Genomic DNA, 19,469 nt, shown 5'->3' with positions numbered 1-19,469 from the left:
AAAATGAGTAAAATAATGATAAAAAGGTAAGACAAGTGAGGATAAATTGGATGAGACGTTTAAAAAAAAAAGTGTAAAAAAATAATTGATATAGAGGAGTTTAGAAAAGAAAAGTGTAAAGAAATGATTGCCATGGAGGAGTATGTCTGTTTTTTTCGAATTTTTATAATTTTTAAAGCCAATGCAAATACATACTGCTAACATAAAATGTCCATGTATCAGTGGCAGTAGTAAGAGAAGACATAATGGAAGGTTTTGAGTGGTTTCAACATGGCACATTATTAACCACGACCATTATTGAGGAAGAGATATACATGGTATTATTATGATTATACGTACGTTATAGCAGCTTGCGTCCAACACAAAAATCAACATTTTATTTATACCTATGCAGCTACGTGCCTACAAGGAAATAAAATCTATCATTACAGACTGAGATGTCAAGAAAGGTATCATAAAATTTTTAGCCAAACACTAAGCATTGAGCACTCAGAATTGATACAATTTGTTGTATGCATGGATCATGGATGTATGTACTTCTCAGTCCCTCTTAAAGTAGATACACAAGCAGAGGTGAACCCACACTGGGATCAACAGTGAAAGTTTCAAATTTTAGTGCTAATAAATCTATTTCTCAAAGAACGCAATTGAATAGCCTAAAACGGCTTATTCTCTGTCGTCTCAGGTCCCAAAGTGAGCAATTGGTATAACAGGTTTATCCACGTTTGAATCTTGACAGATATTTTCTAGTTCCGCCCTAGTACAGAAGTATGTGCATTAATATTCTCAGAATTATGAGCCATGAAGTGCAGGTAGATTTTAGAGGGGTTTACAGGGTCCTCAAAATAACATTCACTCTTAAATTTGTGTTCAGACTAGATATAATGAGGAATCAGCAAGGAGGGTACCACAATAGGGAGATGAATAATAAATCTATTGAATATGATAGCCACCTTCTCTTCCACTGGCCAACAAAATACAAAAAAGAAAAAGAGAACTCTTTCAACCTGAATTGGACATTAACAAAAAAATCAGCAAAATAACAGATACAGTTGTTAGACATACTAATTAGATTGAAGTGGTGGTTATTATTCCCGCAAGCCATATGGCATGGATGGTCAAGACGCTAATTAAATATGAAGACGAAATGGTGACAGGGTTTGGTCAATTTCAAGTACCTGTTAACTGTAATTATGTTATCTTAAATTCTTAATTAAGTAGCAATCATGTAAAACTCCTTTAACTATCAGATAGACCTAACTCATCTCCACTATGATAAAGACATCCACAACAAAAGGCTAAGATAAAATTAAGTTTTAACTTGCTTCGAATATGACTGAACCCATTATGCATGCACAAAAGTGAAGCTTGTACCAACACTGAAAAGGTAAAACGATCTAAAACTTAATAATTATTTTTTTACTTTCTACTCAAAGTGAAGGGCTATAGTCTCATTTTTAAAGATTTATTTCTCTGTTTATAAATCGGGGCATGCGTTTTATGACAACACTTCACGTATAGTTTGTATTTGCATGACCGTAAAAAGGGTCCACGCAACTTAGTACAAGTCTGTCTTAGGCTCTTAGCTCACACAGAATGAGTACCATTCACGTTTATGAAAATTTCTTAGGTGAATTTAACAAACAAGGACTGGGATGAGAAAAGGCTATAGGGACACAAGTACAAAGCTGTGTATTTCCCTTTCTATCCATGGCTATGTATATATAATAAGTATATATCATAATAATCTTAGGATGCTCTACCTTGAAAAGAAAGTGCCAGAAGGTCTTTTACCATATCATTCTGGAGCATCAGACATCCTCCTTGCCATCTGTATCTGATCAACAATGACAACTGGGGTGCGTAAGGCACAGGAAAAGCAAATTTGCAGAACTATAACATAAGTATTCATTTAATATACTGACCAGTGACCAGATACCTATACAACTTTACTTATTAATTCCGATGCAACAAAAACATGCCTATTAGATTGGCAAGCTGATCACCTATAAAATTTCACTTATTTACACGTCAATGTGATTATATATTTTTAGGCATAAGCCAAGAATGTGGAAATATTCTAGGCAACCATATGAGACTAAGGAGAAATATTCTGTTGTATTTTTGACAGGAAGGGTAAATTGATGGTTCACTAATTTACCCAAGATAATAACCGACATTACTCATGAAATAATAAGAAGGAGATATTAGTTTCATAGGAAGGACATCTTTCTTGTCTTTTATCTTCATGAACATGCATGGCTTTAATGTAATTTGAGCTCCATGTAATCATGAGTTCATTCGTCATCATTACCTATATTGACATTAAACATTTGCACATACACTTGCAAAGGCAGGGAACCACATGGGTGTGTATGCATATCACATAGTCATAGAGGGTTGATAAGAATCAGATCCCACCTATATATAGGAACACAACAAGCTCTTCTACCAGATTTAACTCAATACATTTAGAAGCTTTTCTGCATTTCATTTTTCTGGTAGAAGACTCAAAACCTCACAAAAAAGAAAAGAACATGTGCATCAGTACCTCAAAATCGACTTCATCAGAAGCCATCCACATCCCTAAACAAAACCGAAGAAGATCAATGCGAAACAAGATTCAAATCCATGGGCTTAACAGGTATGCTAGATCAGATACAGAAACTTATCATATTATTAAGATATAATCCAAGTGTTATCTAGTGTACAGGTCATAAGATACTGGAAAATTGTGTATCGCCTTTTATGTAGGCACATAGGCTTTCAGGTGCTTACTGAGTGCCTCACTGTATCTGACATCTATGCAGCATATGCACACATATTATTGTATATCAATTTCGCATAAATACGCACATCGAAAGTTCTTTCTATATTAATGCATGGGACTGTGTGCATGGATAACAGAAGGAAAGCAAGTGAAGAAAAGTCTGAAACAGAAATCGAAGTACAGAACCTGAAGCTGTACATGGAGAACATTAGTATCTTTGAAGAGAATGAGAAGTTAAGGAAGAAAGCTACTCTTCTACACCAGGAGAATCTTTATTTGATGTCTGAGTTCCAGAAGAGGGTAATTTTAAAGGGTGATGGCATCTCCACCACCCTTTCTCAGCTTCTCCACGATCAATAATATCAGTGAACAAATGTATTATATAGCTTTACTTCTCAGTCCTGTGTGTAAGTTACTAATGAAGTGCAATAAGTAATCACCGAATTATGCAAATGGCACCATAAATAATTTATGGACTAGGAATATATATAATAAAATGTCTATGCATACTTAATAGTCTATTTACTGTTATCAATTAAATCAATACAGAGAAGTTTCCTTCATACCATCATTAATACATAGAAGTCATTTTAATGAAATTTATATTAATTAGAGGGTATCCATGGATTGGTTGAATCCTTCGTTGAGATAAAACTCAAAAGGCATAGGTGATTGGGTTCACAGCATAGTATGCTTCACTTGAAAACATCCCTAAATATCAAATGTGAGATGTCACATAGCCTTTTCATTTGCGTGACTGCAAATCTACCCTTTATGTACAGTTACTTGGCTATATAACTTGATGTGCATAACCTTAATAAAAAATTTGGGTATTCTGATCTACTAGACATGAGGTTTGGTACAACTAAACAAGCTACAGTAGTAACTTAATCTGAGTCACTGAGGATAGTATAAGGAAATCAATTAATAGGAAGGGCAAAATCAAAAGTTCTCAAAAAAGTTTGCCATCTTTTTTCTTCTCACTTGTGTTGAGGTTCTGGAATGTTTTCGAGAGTCTCCTTTAAGCCTTAATCCTATCAACTAAAAGTCTCGTGACATTTAAATTAGTTATATATGTCATATTCTTATTACGCAGGTAGATATTACATTTACATTGTGCTGCAAGAGCACGAATTGTTATGATTTTTTTGATATTTTTACAAAACCACTATCAAAGGCAGAGCTTAGAATTCTCATGAACAAACTTTGCATACATAAGAAGTTGAGAAGTGTTACATAATATTTACTCAGATATTCTGAACTTTTTTTATTGCCATTCTAACTAGTTGATGACCAATCCTCATCAAAGCTTTATCAGAAACTGGTATTAAGTGTAATGTAGAATATACTATACCCGGTACATATTCACAGCCATACTGTTGAAAACAGTGACAATTTTCATTAACTGAGGGAGCACAAAATAACTTCCGGAACCATTTCACCCTTTTAAATAAGTTTTATACAGGAGGCTCCAGATTGGCCAACCATTGCATAGATCTATTTGAGGTTTTATAGTATAAAGGAATCTGTTGGTGAACCATGTGAACAGAGTTAGATAGATAAGGGCCTAACACTATACTAGCAAGGGCTACATGAGGCATAATAGAACTTGCACTGCTCAAAATGTTTAAACGAGAAATCTTCTCTTGCTTAAGCATATGATATAAAAACAAGCAAACAAGTTTTATCAATTTACACGTTGCAAATGCCTGTAGGCTATAGATATTCAACATGCTGTAAGAAAGCAGTTTCGGTTGCTAATCCAATGCTCTATGTACAAGAAACTGCTTACCAATCTTTTTCTTACAACATATTACTAGATGAAACACGTAAAACATGTTCAATTCATGTTATTATGCATGACAAAATGTACTGAAATTCAGCATCACAATTTCATATTAGTGGTCTAGCGGGGTTAATTTGTTAAAGTCCCTACAACTGTGGCTAAAACTTATACCTAGCATGTAAAACGTATGGCCAGGGGACTTAATCTGTCGTCACGGTAAAGTAGCCAATACTAACAAGTGCTCGTCTCTTAGGGAACAGCCTTTATACTCTATTAGAATAGAGGTAAGTTCCGCATACACCCTTATCCTCTATACTGCTTTAGGTTTACCAACAAATTTTCATGCAACAGCTCAAGCACTCATGCCTTTGGTAATTGGGTCGAAAATTACCCCGAAAGACAGGGCACTAACTTTTTTTCTAAAATCTAACACACTCACGCACGTGTCTTTTCTTCGACGAGGATCGAACCCTTGACACCCCGTGAATTGACCCCGACAATCAATTTTCTCAATAGAACAACTCAAAATCATTCAACACAAGAAATAAGTATAGGAAAACAATACCCACATGAAGAATCACAGTGAAGATTATCCTAATCCTCGATAATATGCCATTCTGCAAACCAAAAAAAAAAACCCTTAATTATCCAAAGAAATTCAAGAATTAGCAGAAATTATACACAAATCAAATCTTAATATCACAACAACATTATGTAGACAGAGAAAAGATACCCGCGTGTTCTTTTCAGAGATGACCGGCCGGCTAATCGGCGGCGCTCGAGAAGAGTAAGTAATTGAATTCCCAGAATTTAGGAAAGTGCAAAAAAGGGCAAGATCATGTGGGACTTTTGAGTCCTCGACTGCACTTTAAATAGAAAGGTTTTTTCTCATAAAGAAAAGGAAAACTTACCGTTGAGCTGCTAATTTATATATTTAATTTTAACTTTTATTTTAGTGTCCGAATAAAATTGTGCGGATTAGTCGGCAGGAGTTGAATTAATTTTTATTTTTGATATGAGGAGTTGATTAAAATAATTAATTTACTAGATATTATAATAAATTCCAAGTTCAGTTTCTTAAAAGGTAATATGTCTTATGAAATTTGTACATTAAAGATTGTGCGCAGAACAAAAAAAATGACCCTAAATCTCAAATATTATTGAACGGATTCTCAAACTAACAGAATCGGAAAAAATGTTCACAAATATTTAGAATTTAAAGCCATTTTTTGAACCATATAATTTATTCGAACCATAATTTAAATCTTCTTCATATAAAATTATAAAAATAAAATATATTATAATGAAATGAAAGTATATTTAAAAATACATCATGAATTGAAAATTATAGATATTTTAAATTATTCACTTAAATATTATAAGAATAGATAATGTAACTCTTTAAATTTATTTATTTATATATTTTATATTCATCTTTCATACTCTTTATATTTTATATAATATTTTGAATTTTTTCATTTATGAGATCTGATCATATAAATAAAAATATATATATTTCTTGATAAATATATATAACTATTGATGATTCATAAAAACATAATTAAAATAATGCCTTTATTATTAGACTAAGAATTAAAACTTCATATAACCGTAAAGAATGAAACTTTATTTATTTTTAAAAATTATTAAAAAAATAAAAGTGAATAAATAAAAGTTAAATACACATCGTGTGAATATTTTTTCAATACAGCATGTTGTTTTTTTTTTTTGAAATAACCGATACAGGTTTATACTAGCACAACGAGAACATATGATTCAAAATAAAAAATGAAAACAGGCACATAAATGACAGGATGAGTAATTAATGCTTACGCATCCATCAAAAAAAAAATTAATGGTTACGCATTACAAGTCATATACATGTCATCTGAGAGATAACCATAACAAGGACTAAATAGTAAATTAGACGAACTGCATTAAGCAATTTTGAACTGCATTTAGCAATTATGAAAAAGGGTTTCCAATTTAGCTACTATCTTCCAATTTATTCTGGAGCATGAGTTAAAATCTTTAAGAAACTTTGGGCTGAGCCTCCGCGGCGGTTGAACAGGATTTTTCAATTATAATATTTTTTAATAAATAATTTAAGGAGATTATTAAATAATTATGAAAAGAGATTTCTTGGGATCTCATGCGTGTATAAACTAGATTGGATATATTTTTCGATGATATTTTTTTTAATTTTTTTTAGTTATATATAATATATAAATTTTAGTTAAAATATAATCAATTTGACTAATCAAAAATTAAAAGGAGCATGTATATTGAGACGGAGTATAATAAAAAGTACCAAAATTTAATAATAAATACAAAACAGCAATGTAAAATTAAATGTCACTGAACTCTCTGTTCCTCTTAATCAAATCATCATCATTAGTGTTGTGAATGCTGCACCAATCCATAACGTAAGTGCAGAGCTTCCAAATCCAGTAGCCGCAGAAACTTCAGGTGCTGGTGCAGGAGATTCAACCTGAGGTAACACTGTTATTGCAAGTTTCATGTTTCCAGAGGCACAGTGAGAAGCTATGCTGCATAAGTACCATTTTTTGCCTTCACTTGCAAGAGTAATCACATCACTCCCGGTAGTGAGGGCCACACTTGTCGAGGATGGTGTGCAACTCTGAAATGAAGCTAAATCTGCTTTGTGAACATTGTGAACTCCTGCAGGGTAGTTAAAAACTGCACACCAAAGAAGTAAATGATTTAGATACAAAGGCTACACCAAGGATAAATGCGATTAAATCAAGCAAGTGGCAAATGCAAGTAAATTGTAAAATTTTGTGTCGAATTAAAACAAATGGCCATGCTGCTAACAAATTATTAGAGATGCAAGTAATTTGACGTACTGAGTTTATCGCCCACATGAAACTCTTTGCCAGCAGCCCATGTTTTGTAATCGAAATTGGTTTTCCAGCCAGCCTCATCTCCAACCACAAAGTCTGTTGCCAAAGCTGGGGCAATGATTGCGGAAATAAGTGCAAATGCGACGAAAAAATTAACTGAAGCCATCTAGAAAGTAGATTAATCTGGAATGCTAAAATTTTCTCGTCTTTTTTAAACTCTGGTATGCTTTGATTGTGGTAGTCTAAGATTCAATTTATAGAAATTCTTAAGCGAGTAGACAGCCGGCTTCAGAAACTTGTTCTGCCATATGTAACTAACCAACAGCCTCCTAAAATTCTTTTTAGCATGATCAGTTAAGCATTAAAGACAAATCTTTGTTCCCTGTATAAGTGTTTGTACGTAGACTAGATCAACCATGATTTTAAATTTTCTGAACACTGATTACTTTTCCTGACAGAGGAATGACGAGAAATTTCTTTGATGATAGTCAAATGCCGAACATATATCCTGGAATTTATGAAATTCAATTACAAAATAATTATTTAAAAATATATTTTACAATCAAGTCATTTTTAACTGATCAGACACGGTCTGTTATATAATCTGAAGACTCGGCCTATTCTCAACATTTTGATTAAAGAAAAAAAAAATGTTAATTGATATTGTAAGATAACATATTTCTTTCTAATTAAAAAAAATAATTGAGTAGATTTGATTAAAGGAAAAAAATGTGTTAATTTAAGGTTTGTTCTAGTAAAAATGATATAGCTGTTTGGTAATAATTTTTTGGTATATTTTAAATTATAATATTGGAAAATAATATTTTTGATAAGGTTTCACATTGAAATCTATAAGAGCCGCAAAAAGCTGCTTTTCGGATTTACCGAACACTAGCATTAATGCTAAACAGTATCATAATTTAATTTCACAGTTTTGAAATTTTTAGCTTTGATAGATTTAAATCTGTATTTTACATAATCAAGTTTAAAATATAATTTCCTATAACTAAAAAAAATTGTTTTAATTTACAATAATTTAACTGACCCAAACTTGATCATGTAATTATAGGCGGGAACTTACTTTAGAAAAATAAGGGCTTAAATTTTTTTTGAATATAAATATTAAAAAGGTATTTTATATTCGTTATTTGATAAAATAATGACTTATATGAAAAAAAAAAAAAAGAAGAAGTCGGCTTGTGTAAAAAATCACAAACACTTATAAAAGCTGAGAATGATAGTTTTTGCTTTAAGTTGCACTTTTTTTAATTTTACCCAAACGGCTCCATAATTACTTTTGAATGTATGTTAATATATGTATTGATCTATAATTTTTGTAAAATATTTGTTTATATCAACAGGTAAATTTAAAAATATATTTGCAGAAGCACGTGGTCAGTGTACTTAATTTACGTGTAAATCATAATTAACAAATAATGTGCTGAGATTTTTGAATAAAATATTTTCTTTTACACGATGATAATTTTTTTCTAGCAAATAATAAACTTGTACATCTGTAAATGTAAGCTCTTGCCGCATATCATTAATTTACTGATCATCCACAAATATTATAATAATAATCCGTAATAAAAGAAAATTGTCATAATACAAATCATAATTAGAAAAATTACTGAACTCTCTCCTGGTCTTAATTAAATCATCGTCATTAGTGTTGCCAATGCTGCAGCAATCCATAACATATGTGTAGAGCCCCCAAATCCAGAAGCTGCAGAAACTTCAGGAGCTGGAGCAGGAGATTCTCCCTGAGGTAACACTGTTATTGCAAGCTTCATGTTTCCAGAGGCACAGTGAGAAGCTATGCTGCATAAGTACCATTTTTTGCCTTCACTTGCAAGAGTAATCACATCACTTCCGGTAGTGAGGGCCACACTTGTTGCGGATGGTGTGCAACTCTGAAATGAAGCTAAATCCGCTTTGTGAACATTGTGAACTCCAACAGGGTAATTGAAAACTGCACACCAAAGAAGTATACGATTAGATACCAAGGTCACAGAGGTCAAGGGATGAATGTGATTAAATCATGCAAGTGGCAAATGTAACTCATCTGTGAAAATGTTGTGTAAAATTAAGCAATATGTCGAATTAGAACATTTGACCATGCTGCTTCATAATAATTAGATAGATGCAAGTAATTGACGTACTGAGTTTATCGCCAACGTGAAACTCTTTGCCAGCAGCCCATGTCTTGTAATCGAAATTGGTTTTCCAGCCAGCGGCATCTCCAACCACAAAGTCTGTTGCCAAAGCCGGAGCAATGATTGCTGAAACAAGAGCTAATACAACAAAAATATTAATTGAGGCCATTGGGTAAAAGATTAGTATGGGAGAAAAAAGCTAGATCCTAGATATTCTCTTCGTTCTTCAACTCTGTTTTGATTGTGATATGCTTTAGTTGTAGTCAAGTTACAATTTATAGAGATTTCAAACGAGTGAACAACCGGCTTTGAAAACCTTTTGTGTGCCATATGTAATTAACAGCCTCCAGAAATTCTTTTTGGCATGATTAGTTAAACATTAAAGACAATCTATGTAACCTAGTTAAGTGTTTGTATGCAGACTACGTCAACTGATCATTTTAAACTCCTCTGGACTACATTCAACTTAATCATTGGACTCAGTGTGAAGTGTCTACATCAAGAAACATTGCCAAATTAAGGTTCTACCAAGGCAATATAAGCCTGTATACTGCAACTTGGCAGATATTCTGAACTTGTTTTATTGCAATTCTAGGATTGAACAAAAAGACAGCAGAAAATTAATTAAACAGACCCCTTGCCGTCCCTGCAGCGATACCATGTCAAGAAGTAGCTCATCTAAAACCAGAGGAAGGCCAAGCAAGATAACAGAAACAAGAAACTTCTCTTGCTTAAGGATCTAATTTAATATATTGGATCATTTTATTGTTGCAATGCAGTAAGAAAACAGTTGAGATTGCAAATCCACTGCACTATGTAGTATGTACAAGGAACTGAACAATAACAATTTTCTTACAAAAATGATCCCAACTAGGTGTAGTAGATGAAACTGTTGATCAATCTCGTAAAATCTTGGATAATCACGAATAGCGATAAATAACCGATTCATGTAACAATCATACGAATTACCCAATTATAGAATTAACTATAATTTAAAGAGGAGGGTTTAAGAAAACAAACAAAGATCAGAATTAATCCTCGAGTCCAATTGAAATTGTCTCCTTAAAGCTATTTCGCCTCTCACCGTGTGTGTTGAGTCGATAGCCTCCCAGGATAAAACGAGGTTGCGGTGTCGTTAGCAAGAACGACGCCTTCGGCGAGCTTGAATCGGGCAAGAAAAAGCTATCACCAGAGAAAGAGGTAAGAGAGGTAAGGTTGTGGTATTGTTAGAGAGGGAAGCTGTGTTTTTATGTATATTAAAACCCTACAACCTATAGGAATATATATAGGTGTAGAGAGAGTTGTGCGCTACTCTATTCCATAAAATAATCTGAAACAAAATCAGATTATAATATATCAAATTAATTTACGCCATAATATTTGAGCCAAATTCTATTGGAAAAATAATTTCCATCATTAAAAAGATATCATCATATCTCACACATAATGCTCAAAATATTACTTACTAATATGGGACTTATACCCATATTTTCCAACAATCCCCCACATGGGTGAGATTGGTGATCTTAGTAGTAGCACACACCAGACAGACAGACAGACAGAAAGACTAAAGGTTTGACTCGGTGATAGTTTTCTTCGATCAGATATAGCATACGACAGGTAGAGAATGCTCCTTGAACCTTCGCTTGAGTAAGTATACCGACTTTACTGGTAGACAGTAGACGTGCTTGTCCTTGAACTGTTCGACCGTTTGTGTAAACGATGATATACTTATCACTATATCCTTTCTGACTCGTTCAGCTCTCATGATTATGTCCATTTTGGCCATGGAACATCGTCCTGGTTCTGCAGGAGTTTCTAAAGAATCGTGCCTCGCAATTCTCCTTTGAAGCGGCCCCACTTCTCTCCCACATAGGTGATCTTTATCTTAAAGAGTAACCCGCGTTTACTCAACTGAATGCCGTTTGTGTACAACTCCATGTATTCACTAAAGATCATTAAAAGCTCAAGGCTTAACCTCTTACCTTACGGGTCTCACTGTTTCTTCATCATAGGAACAGGCCAGGGGTTAACCCCATAGTGATTTGGTCATCATGATTTGGTTGTCCCATTGAACCAAGTTCTTGGGATCTCCAGTCAGCAATGGTTGGGTGTCCACCATGATGCCGTTAAGCAATAGGCTATGACCCATCCCTCTTGATGATTTTTTACAACCCTCTCAGTTTAACCATCTGGTTAGTGGATCCACAACATTATCATTTGACTTTACTCGGTCAATCTTGATAATCCACGTTGAGAGTAGTTGTTTAATGATATTATGTCCTTGTCATTAAGACATGACATACCATAATAATGTGACCTTCCAAACGTATTGAGTGTACGCTATTTACTTATGGAAGGCACATTCCCTTGTCATTTAGGAACATCCTTTATAAAGAAGCATAAAACAACTTGCCTCTTATCTACATATGTTATAGTCCCACATTCCATAATGAAATGAGTTATATCGGCATACTCCTTATGCAATATTCTCATATTCCATCATGAGGAGCTATAATAAAATCGTCTATTTTAGGATTTCCATGACATGGTTGTCTGCTTTTGTTATTGTGAATTATATTCACCAATGACTTTTAAATTATTAAAGTCAAACATCTAATTTTAATACTATGTCCATATAGTACAATTAGATACATCATGCAAAGCAGTCCCAACTCATGAGTACATAGCATAAACTTGATTTCATTCAGTCACTTCCTAGTGACCAATTTCCATTATGCTCATGCATCTACTCAGTTTATCAACTGTGTAGTCCATGTCTAATTTTGTACAACTTTCACAAGTACAATAGACTTCCAATTGATCCTTGAGAGATCATCTCGTTGTACTAGGATTTATACAAAATCCATACTAGCATGATTCTAATCAAATTAGAAATCAACTAAGCGATCATCTCAAGATTCAAGTCATCATTGTCTGACACTTGTCCTCTAAGACTCAATAGAGTTTTTAAGATTTTAATTATACAAAATTAAAACTTAAAGTCTCGTTCAAGTTGCTCGAGATAATCCTTTCTTCATTACTTTTAGTAATGATCAGATCACTCACGGGCAATTACATACGACTACCATTTCATTCGTAAATGGTGTAAACTCATATGTCAATCTATTGATTATCTAACAATTTGACATCTCAACATTGGCATATTTCACATTTTTTGATAATAATTTTACCAATTATCAGAGGCTTCAATTCGTTATATTGATATTACCAATTTTTAGCGTCCCAAAAATTAGCAATTTCAATTTGCCTTATTACCAAGTTTAAGCGTCCCCAAACTGGTAATGCACATCATCTATTTACCAAATTTGAGCGTCCTCAAAGTGGAAAATTAAGTCATTTAATTTGAAGCCATTGCTTATCATAGCAATATCAAATTCCGTATGCCACTGTTTGTGTGTCTATTTTGATTTACAATATTTCACCTGGTTGTAGTCTTTTGCCTTAGCAACAACCCCTCAGGTTGTCTCATGTAGATTTATTTTAAATCTCTATTTAGAAAGACTATCTCAACGTTCATTTGATTTACTTCTCAATTTCGCAAAGCGACAATTTTAAAGTATCATCTTAATGAACCTTATTCTCATAAATCAAGAATATATCTCAAACAATATCAGGTCTTCACTTTGACTGTAAACCAAATTGTCAGTTTGACCTTGTATTTCCTTTAACCCACATATCTATTTTTAATTTAAAAAATTCACTTGGGTCCTAATGGCATCTTTACAAGAAGATCCACATAATTTTAAATATGATTCTACAAAGTAGAACCACTCTCTCTATTCTTTTAACACCGTTTTCCCCCACAGAGGATATAGAGAGTTCAAATTATACGTATAAGGTACATCGCAGTCTATTTTCTAGCGTACATGTCAGAAAATTTTGACTCATTGATTTCTTGACTTTAGTCAATTCTCCCCTTAATGTATTCTTTCATCAAAGAATTACTGGACGAACACATAGCTTCTTACAAGCTTTGCGGTTCTCCATTGAACAAATCTTCAGACATTCGAGGCTACCATATGTATGTCTTAAGTCTGTTATTCAATCTCATATTTATCCGAGAGCTTACAAGCTCACTTGGATTAATTATGGATCTACAAAAAATTGCATAATTCTTATCAAAGTATCTCGAGACTCTGAAATTTCCAGTATCGTATATCTCGATTTAGATTCACATGCAGTATTTAATAGACACACCATTGTCTATATTCATCCAAAATATCTCATTGTCTTGGATCTCCTTTTACCTTTATAGGTAATGGTATCAAGACATCTTCTAGATACCCCCACATTTTAAAATATTTAAGAATGTTTTCGAACATTCGAAAACTCGCAGAAAATTCTACAATTTTCTCATCAAGATACCCCCACAACTTCATCATTCTTAAGAATGTTTCATACATTCTAGAACTAATAGGAGATCAAGTTATTTCCTTTCAGGATATCTTATTTAATATGATTAGTGTCCATACGACTAATATCTTCATATTCAGTGATATTCTGAATTGATCAAAATCACTTTCTTGTTCTCATTAAAGCACGAAGCAAACTTGCAGTTACTTCACTAAAATAAAGCGAGTAATTTGTAGTTGCCGAATGCACTTACAGTGAACAACAGTTCACCCAGTGATTATTCAACTCCTTAATCATTCTTAACCAACTTAATTTCATATTAAGTTTGTTTTCAACCTCAAGCATAACGAGCTTAAGTTTTTCTATATAATTTTGTTCTTACTCTTTGACGAGTAATCTGTGTTATTGTAATTCAATACAGTAAGCACGTTTCTTTTACTACCTCTCGTTAGAGCAGGTTTCCTTAATTGTTCGTTAATAACCTCACAAGGTTTAATGTTATCACATCAAACAACATTTTTTCTAATCAGTCATAAATTCAACCGCTGAATTTCTCTGAAATTCCATCATGGTTAATAAAAGAACCAAAATTTCTGGGCACAACCAGATGAACTGGTAACCGTGGAGTAAAATAAGTCTCTAATAACCCCCATTCAGTGATTCTCAATCAACTGATGCGTTAGGGTTAATAACGTCTCATATTTCTCCCAATTTCAGCATAAAAGCTGACAACAATATTTTGCCGTATTAGGTATTACGTGGATCACCTTAATAGGCTCATGTGTCACTGCCGCAGCAAATGGACACCAGTCTGAGAAATAACAATTTAACTAGATGAAAAATCAACTAGAAAATTATAAATCTCGTTCTGACCCATAACCTGTACTTAATACAGGCCCGTTAGGTTTTTAACGAACCAAAAATCCACCAAATCTTAGTCCCCATAATTATTTTCCACAAGTAATTAGCTCATAATTAAATAAATTTAATTATCGAACTAACACTATCAAATAATTATCCATGCGACTTAAATATTAAATTAACACAATACAAATACTACAATTCCCGCAACTAGAATGGTATATAATAGTATCATGTAAATTCAATAACCAATAATATGATCAAATAGCATGAATATCATTCACCGATAAATCATAATAGAGATTGCCTTAAAACATATTACTCCAAAGCCCGTGAATCCATCGATCCATACAATCTATTTAGCTCAAGATTTAATCTCGTAAGAAAATGATTAATCAACAATTTAATTAAACCAGTGCATCAACTCCATCACACATGCATATATGTCATTAAATTAATGACGAAAAACGGAGTAAAAGATTATTGTTTTACGACCACAAAATACACATACCACATTGAACAACCAGACCACTATTAAAGATATAAACTTTAATCAGAAGATTACAAACATACAAATATGCACGCAATATTTATTTAGCCAAAAAGTTCACAATCTCCAAATGGCTCACGGATTGGTTAACTGGTCCCATAAAAGAAAATTACAGTTTTAATATGACACATAAATTGTCATAGACTAAAAACATGATCACATGACTTTAAACATATAAACTGTGTTATTCTCGGATATATCAAATAAACCAAAGAGTTACAAGGCTCGGTTCCATGCACGGATTTTAATATCATATTATCCTAATAGTCAATCATCATTATTGTAATAAATCCCCAAAACAGATTTTACAAGATACATAAATCTCAACCAGAAATTAGCTTTAAGACTGTTGATCAATCTCGTAAAATCTTGGATAATCACGAATAGCGATAAATAACCGATTCATGTAACAATCATACGAATTACCCAATTATAGAATTAACTATAATTTAAAGAGGAGGGTTTAAGAAAACAAACAAAGATCAGAATTAATCCTCGAGTCCAATTGAAATTGTCTCCTTAGAGCTATTTCGCCTCTCACCGTGTGTGTTGAGTCGATAGCCTCCCAGGATAAAACGAGGTTGCGGTGTCGTTAGCAAGAACGACGCCTTCGGCGAGCTTGAATCGGGCAAGAAAAAGCTATCACCAGAGAAAGAGGTAAGAGAGGTAAGGTTGTGGTATTGTTAGAGAGGGAAGCTGTGTTTTTATGTATATTAAAACCCTACAACCTATAGGAATATATATAGGTGTAGAGAGAGTTGTGCGCTACTCTATTCCATAAAATAATCTGAAACAAAATCAGATTATAATATATCAAATTAATTTACGCGATAATATTTGAGCCAAATTCTATTGGAAAAATAATTTCCATCATTAAAAAGATATCATCATATCTCACACATAATGCTCAAAATATTACTTACTAATATGGGACTTATACCCATATTTTCCAACAGAAACACCTACACAAATTCATACTGGTACTGTAATCGGTTTTTTTTCCTGCATAAGAAGTCTTCTTTCAGTTCATTTGTATTATAATACATACACAAAGTTCTGAAATTTACAAAGCCATGTGCCATGTATTAGGTATTTCTGAAGGAGATTCGAATGGGACATTATTTTACAGGGCTATGATAATTTTTTTGATAGGCATACAAATAGTTCAAGAGTGGCAGATATGGAGTGTTTACACATGAAGCTCTTATAGATTAGCATGTTAGAGATTTGCTATTCATCAACAAACAAAAAGAATTGTCATAATATAGATCTAACATAACTCAAGAGTAAAGCTTCCAAATCCAGTAGCCGCAGAAACTTCAGGTGCTGGTGCAGGAGATTCAAACTGATGTTCTGATATATGAAATATATACTATTGCAAACAGGGACGGAGCTACACTGGCCCCAGTAGCTTCTGTAGTGTTTACTAGTTTCTACTATAAATATTGTCTCAATTACAGCTTTGCCCCAGTGATTCAAGCATGACTATGGTTGAGAGTTGGTTTAGGTTTGATTCCTGTCCACTACAACTTTCTGTTCCCTCATTCTCGGAAACATGGCTCTGTCCCTGATTGCAAAAAAATATTGTTTTATGGATATGACTTTTCCAAAATTTTAATAATATTATCTTCATTTAATTATTATTAGATATTTAATTATCTAATACTAAGATATATCTGTAATGAAAGCTCTTTAATAAATAGGCACAAGGATATAAGCCTGTAATATCTGGCGGGAATGCAAAACTCTTCGATTATCATTCATTAATTACATCAAGAAATATTGTTATGATAATACTTAACAAAAAGAAATTGTAATGAAACAAACCATAATTTGACCGTAAATACCACATAGTAATATAAAATTAAACATCACTCAACTCTCTGTTTGTAATTAAATCATCATCATTAATGTTGCGAATGCTGCACCAATCCATAACATATGTGTAGAGCCTCCAAATCCGGTAGCTGCAGAAACTTCAGGAGCTGGAGCAGGAGATTCTCCCTGAGGTAACACTGTTATTGCAAGCTTCATGTTTCCGGAGGCACAGTGAGAAGCTATACTGCATAAGTACCATTTTTTGCCTTCACTTGCAAGGGTAATCACATCACTCCCAGTAGTGAGGGCAACACTTGTTGCCGCTGGTGTGCAACTCTGAAATGAAGCTAAATCCGCTTTGTGAACATTGTGAACTCCAGCAGGATAGTTAAAAACTGCACGCCAAAGAAATAAATGATTAAGATACAAAGGCTACAAGGGCTTCATTCTCTTTATAATAATGAGTGACTATATGAATTAGAACAATTGACCATGCTGCTTTAAAATAATTAGATAAATGCAAGTAATTGACATACTGAGTTTATCGCCAACATGAAACTCTTTGTCAGCAGCCCATGTCTTGTAATCGAAATTGGTTTTCCAGCCAGCGTCATCTCCAACCACAAAGTCTGTTGCCAAAGCCGGAGCAATGATTGCTGAAACAAGAGCTAAAGCGACGAAAATTTTAATAGAGGCCATTGAAAAATGGTTAATACTAAAGATATAGGCCGTAGCTAGATCTCTTCTTTGTTGAACTCTGTTTGGTTGTGATATGCTTTGGTGGTGGTATTCAAGTTAAATTTATAGAGATTTCTAACCGAGTGAACAGCCGGCTTCCAAAACTCAGTGTGCCATATGTAATTAACACCTCATGAAATTTATTTTGGCATGATTAGGTAACCACTAAAGACAATCTGTATCCCTTAATTAAGTGGCTGTTCTTAGACCAAGTCAATTAATCTGATTTTAAAGTCCTTGAGACTATATTTAACTTATTGAGGACACACAGTGTAAAGTGTGTAAATTTAGAAACATTGCCAAAATAGGATTCTACCAAGGCAATATAAGCCTGCATATTGCAACTTACCTGATATTCTGAACTTATTTTATTGCCGTTCTCCCTACCTGATGACCAATTCTCATCAAGCTTAATCAGAAACTGTTATCAAGTATTATACTCATTACACATTTACAGCCATACTGTTAAAAGAAGTTGCATCAATTCACCAACTTAAGGAGCATGTGCGGGTTGGTTAGAGGTTTTATGAAAAAACCGCACCGCCAACACATATCTGTTGATTTTTTATTTTTTTTGGAAACGCAGCTTGCATTACTTAGAGCAAGTCCAATGGTGAGCTAAAAATAGGTGTAGCTATTGCTATAATATAGCACCAAAAAGTGGTTTTTAGTGCTAAAATAATATCACATCTCCAATGGTAGGTGCTATATCTTGTGCCAAATGAATATATATGCATTCATGTACTTGAATAAGTTGAGATATAAATCTATTTTTTATTCATTTCCCTCCACTTTTTTACTTTTTGATGAGGTGGCAATTATAGCTATTGCTATAGTTTGTGCTAAATATAGCACCAACTATAGCAATATGCTATTTTAGCACCAAGTTTAGCACACCATTGGAGTTGAAATTTTTTGATTTAGAGCTATAATATAGATATAGCACAAGATATAGCTCACCATTGGACTTGCTCTTAAGAAGGCAGGAAAAAAGCACCCCATTTATAGTAGGGGGAGATAGTTACAGCAAGGAAACAGATAAAAGAACCTAGCCAAATACTTGGGATAACTACGAAACCCAGTGACAAAAAAGACTAAAACCCACAACCTGCAACTACACCTTTTCTAATACCTGGGGTAACAAGGACCATAGATAACCTATTAGAACTACTAAAACATAGAGACGAACTTTAACACAAGCCAACAACTACCGCAGAGATCACCCCAAGAGAACCACAACATCATCCTCTTCCACTTCTTCTATTTCTTCTTCCAAGATAAAGTCATGGATTTCCAGCTCCTCCCGCATCTGGCCATTGTTTTGACTACCGTGTAACCTTAATTTTATGCAAATCTAGTGAATTTTATTTTTATTATTTATAACATATAACATATTAATTTAAATCATTTTCAATATTCAATTTAAAATATTTAACTACTCTTTAAATAGAATATTATAATAGTAAAACATGTTTTAATTATGATTAATATTTATTTTTAATTTAAAATATTAATATAAATATTAAATTTCTATAATATATTATCATTA

The 19,469-nt window shown here is 33.2% G+C and overlaps 3 protein-coding genes across 3 annotated transcripts; all 3 read right to left on the bottom strand.

The window, feature by feature from the left end:
• Nucleotides 1-6,813: 6,813 nt before the first annotated feature.
• On the bottom strand, nucleotides 6,814-7,653 carry LOC108207866 (blue copper protein 1a). The gene is made up of 2 exons (XM_017378297.2): nucleotides 7,424-7,653; nucleotides 6,814-7,256 (listed from the first exon to the last, which is right to left on the bottom strand). The coding sequence occupies exons 1-2, from the start codon at nucleotides 7,584-7,586 to the stop codon at nucleotides 6,937-6,939; spliced, it is 483 nt and encodes a 160-aa protein (XP_017233786.1). The 5' UTR covers nucleotides 7,587-7,653; the 3' UTR covers nucleotides 6,814-6,936.
• A 1,280-nt stretch (nucleotides 7,654-8,933) lies between these two features.
• LOC108207865 (blue copper protein 1a) lies at nucleotides 8,934-9,835 on the bottom strand. The gene is made up of 2 exons (XM_017378296.2): nucleotides 9,583-9,835; nucleotides 8,934-9,392 (listed from the first exon to the last, which is right to left on the bottom strand). Exons 1-2 carry the CDS (start codon nucleotides 9,743-9,745, stop codon nucleotides 9,073-9,075), a joined length of 483 nt encoding a protein of 160 aa, XP_017233785.1. The 5' UTR covers nucleotides 9,746-9,835; the 3' UTR covers nucleotides 8,934-9,072.
• A 7,243-nt stretch (nucleotides 9,836-17,078) lies between these two features.
• On the bottom strand, nucleotides 17,079-17,970 carry LOC108208551 (blue copper protein 1a). The gene is made up of 2 exons (XM_017379080.2): nucleotides 17,719-17,970; nucleotides 17,079-17,577 (listed from the first exon to the last, which is right to left on the bottom strand). Exons 1-2 carry the CDS (start codon nucleotides 17,879-17,881, stop codon nucleotides 17,258-17,260), a joined length of 483 nt encoding a protein of 160 aa, XP_017234569.1. The 5' UTR covers nucleotides 17,882-17,970; the 3' UTR covers nucleotides 17,079-17,257.
• Between the last annotated feature and the right edge of the window lie 1,499 nt (nucleotides 17,971-19,469).

The sequence above is a fragment of the Daucus carota genome, chromosome 2 (assembly GCF_001625215.2).
Source record: "Daucus carota subsp. sativus chromosome 2, DH1 v3.0, whole genome shotgun sequence".
Classification (NCBI taxonomy): domain Eukaryota; kingdom Viridiplantae; phylum Streptophyta; class Magnoliopsida; order Apiales; family Apiaceae; genus Daucus; species Daucus carota.
This window is presented reverse-complemented; position numbering and strand designations above follow the sequence as displayed.

Coding starts and splice junctions, on each gene's coding strand:
- LOC108207866 (XM_017378297.2), bottom strand. CDS start 7,586: ATGGCTTCAGTTAATTTTTTCGTCGCATTTGCACTTATTTCCGCAATC. Junction 7,257..7,423: donor TCATGTGGGCGATAAACTCA/GTACGTCAAATT, acceptor TTTGGTGTGCAG/TTTTTAACTACCCTGCAGGA.
- LOC108207865 (XM_017378296.2), bottom strand. CDS start 9,745: ATGGCCTCAATTAATATTTTTGTTGTATTAGCTCTTGTTTCAGCAATC. Junction 9,393..9,582: donor TCACGTTGGCGATAAACTCA/GTACGTCAATTA, acceptor TTTGGTGTGCAG/TTTTCAATTACCCTGTTGGA.
- LOC108208551 (XM_017379080.2), bottom strand. CDS start 17,881: ATGGCCTCTATTAAAATTTTCGTCGCTTTAGCTCTTGTTTCAGCAATC. Junction 17,578..17,718: donor TCATGTTGGCGATAAACTCA/GTATGTCAATTA, acceptor TTTGGCGTGCAG/TTTTTAACTATCCTGCTGGA.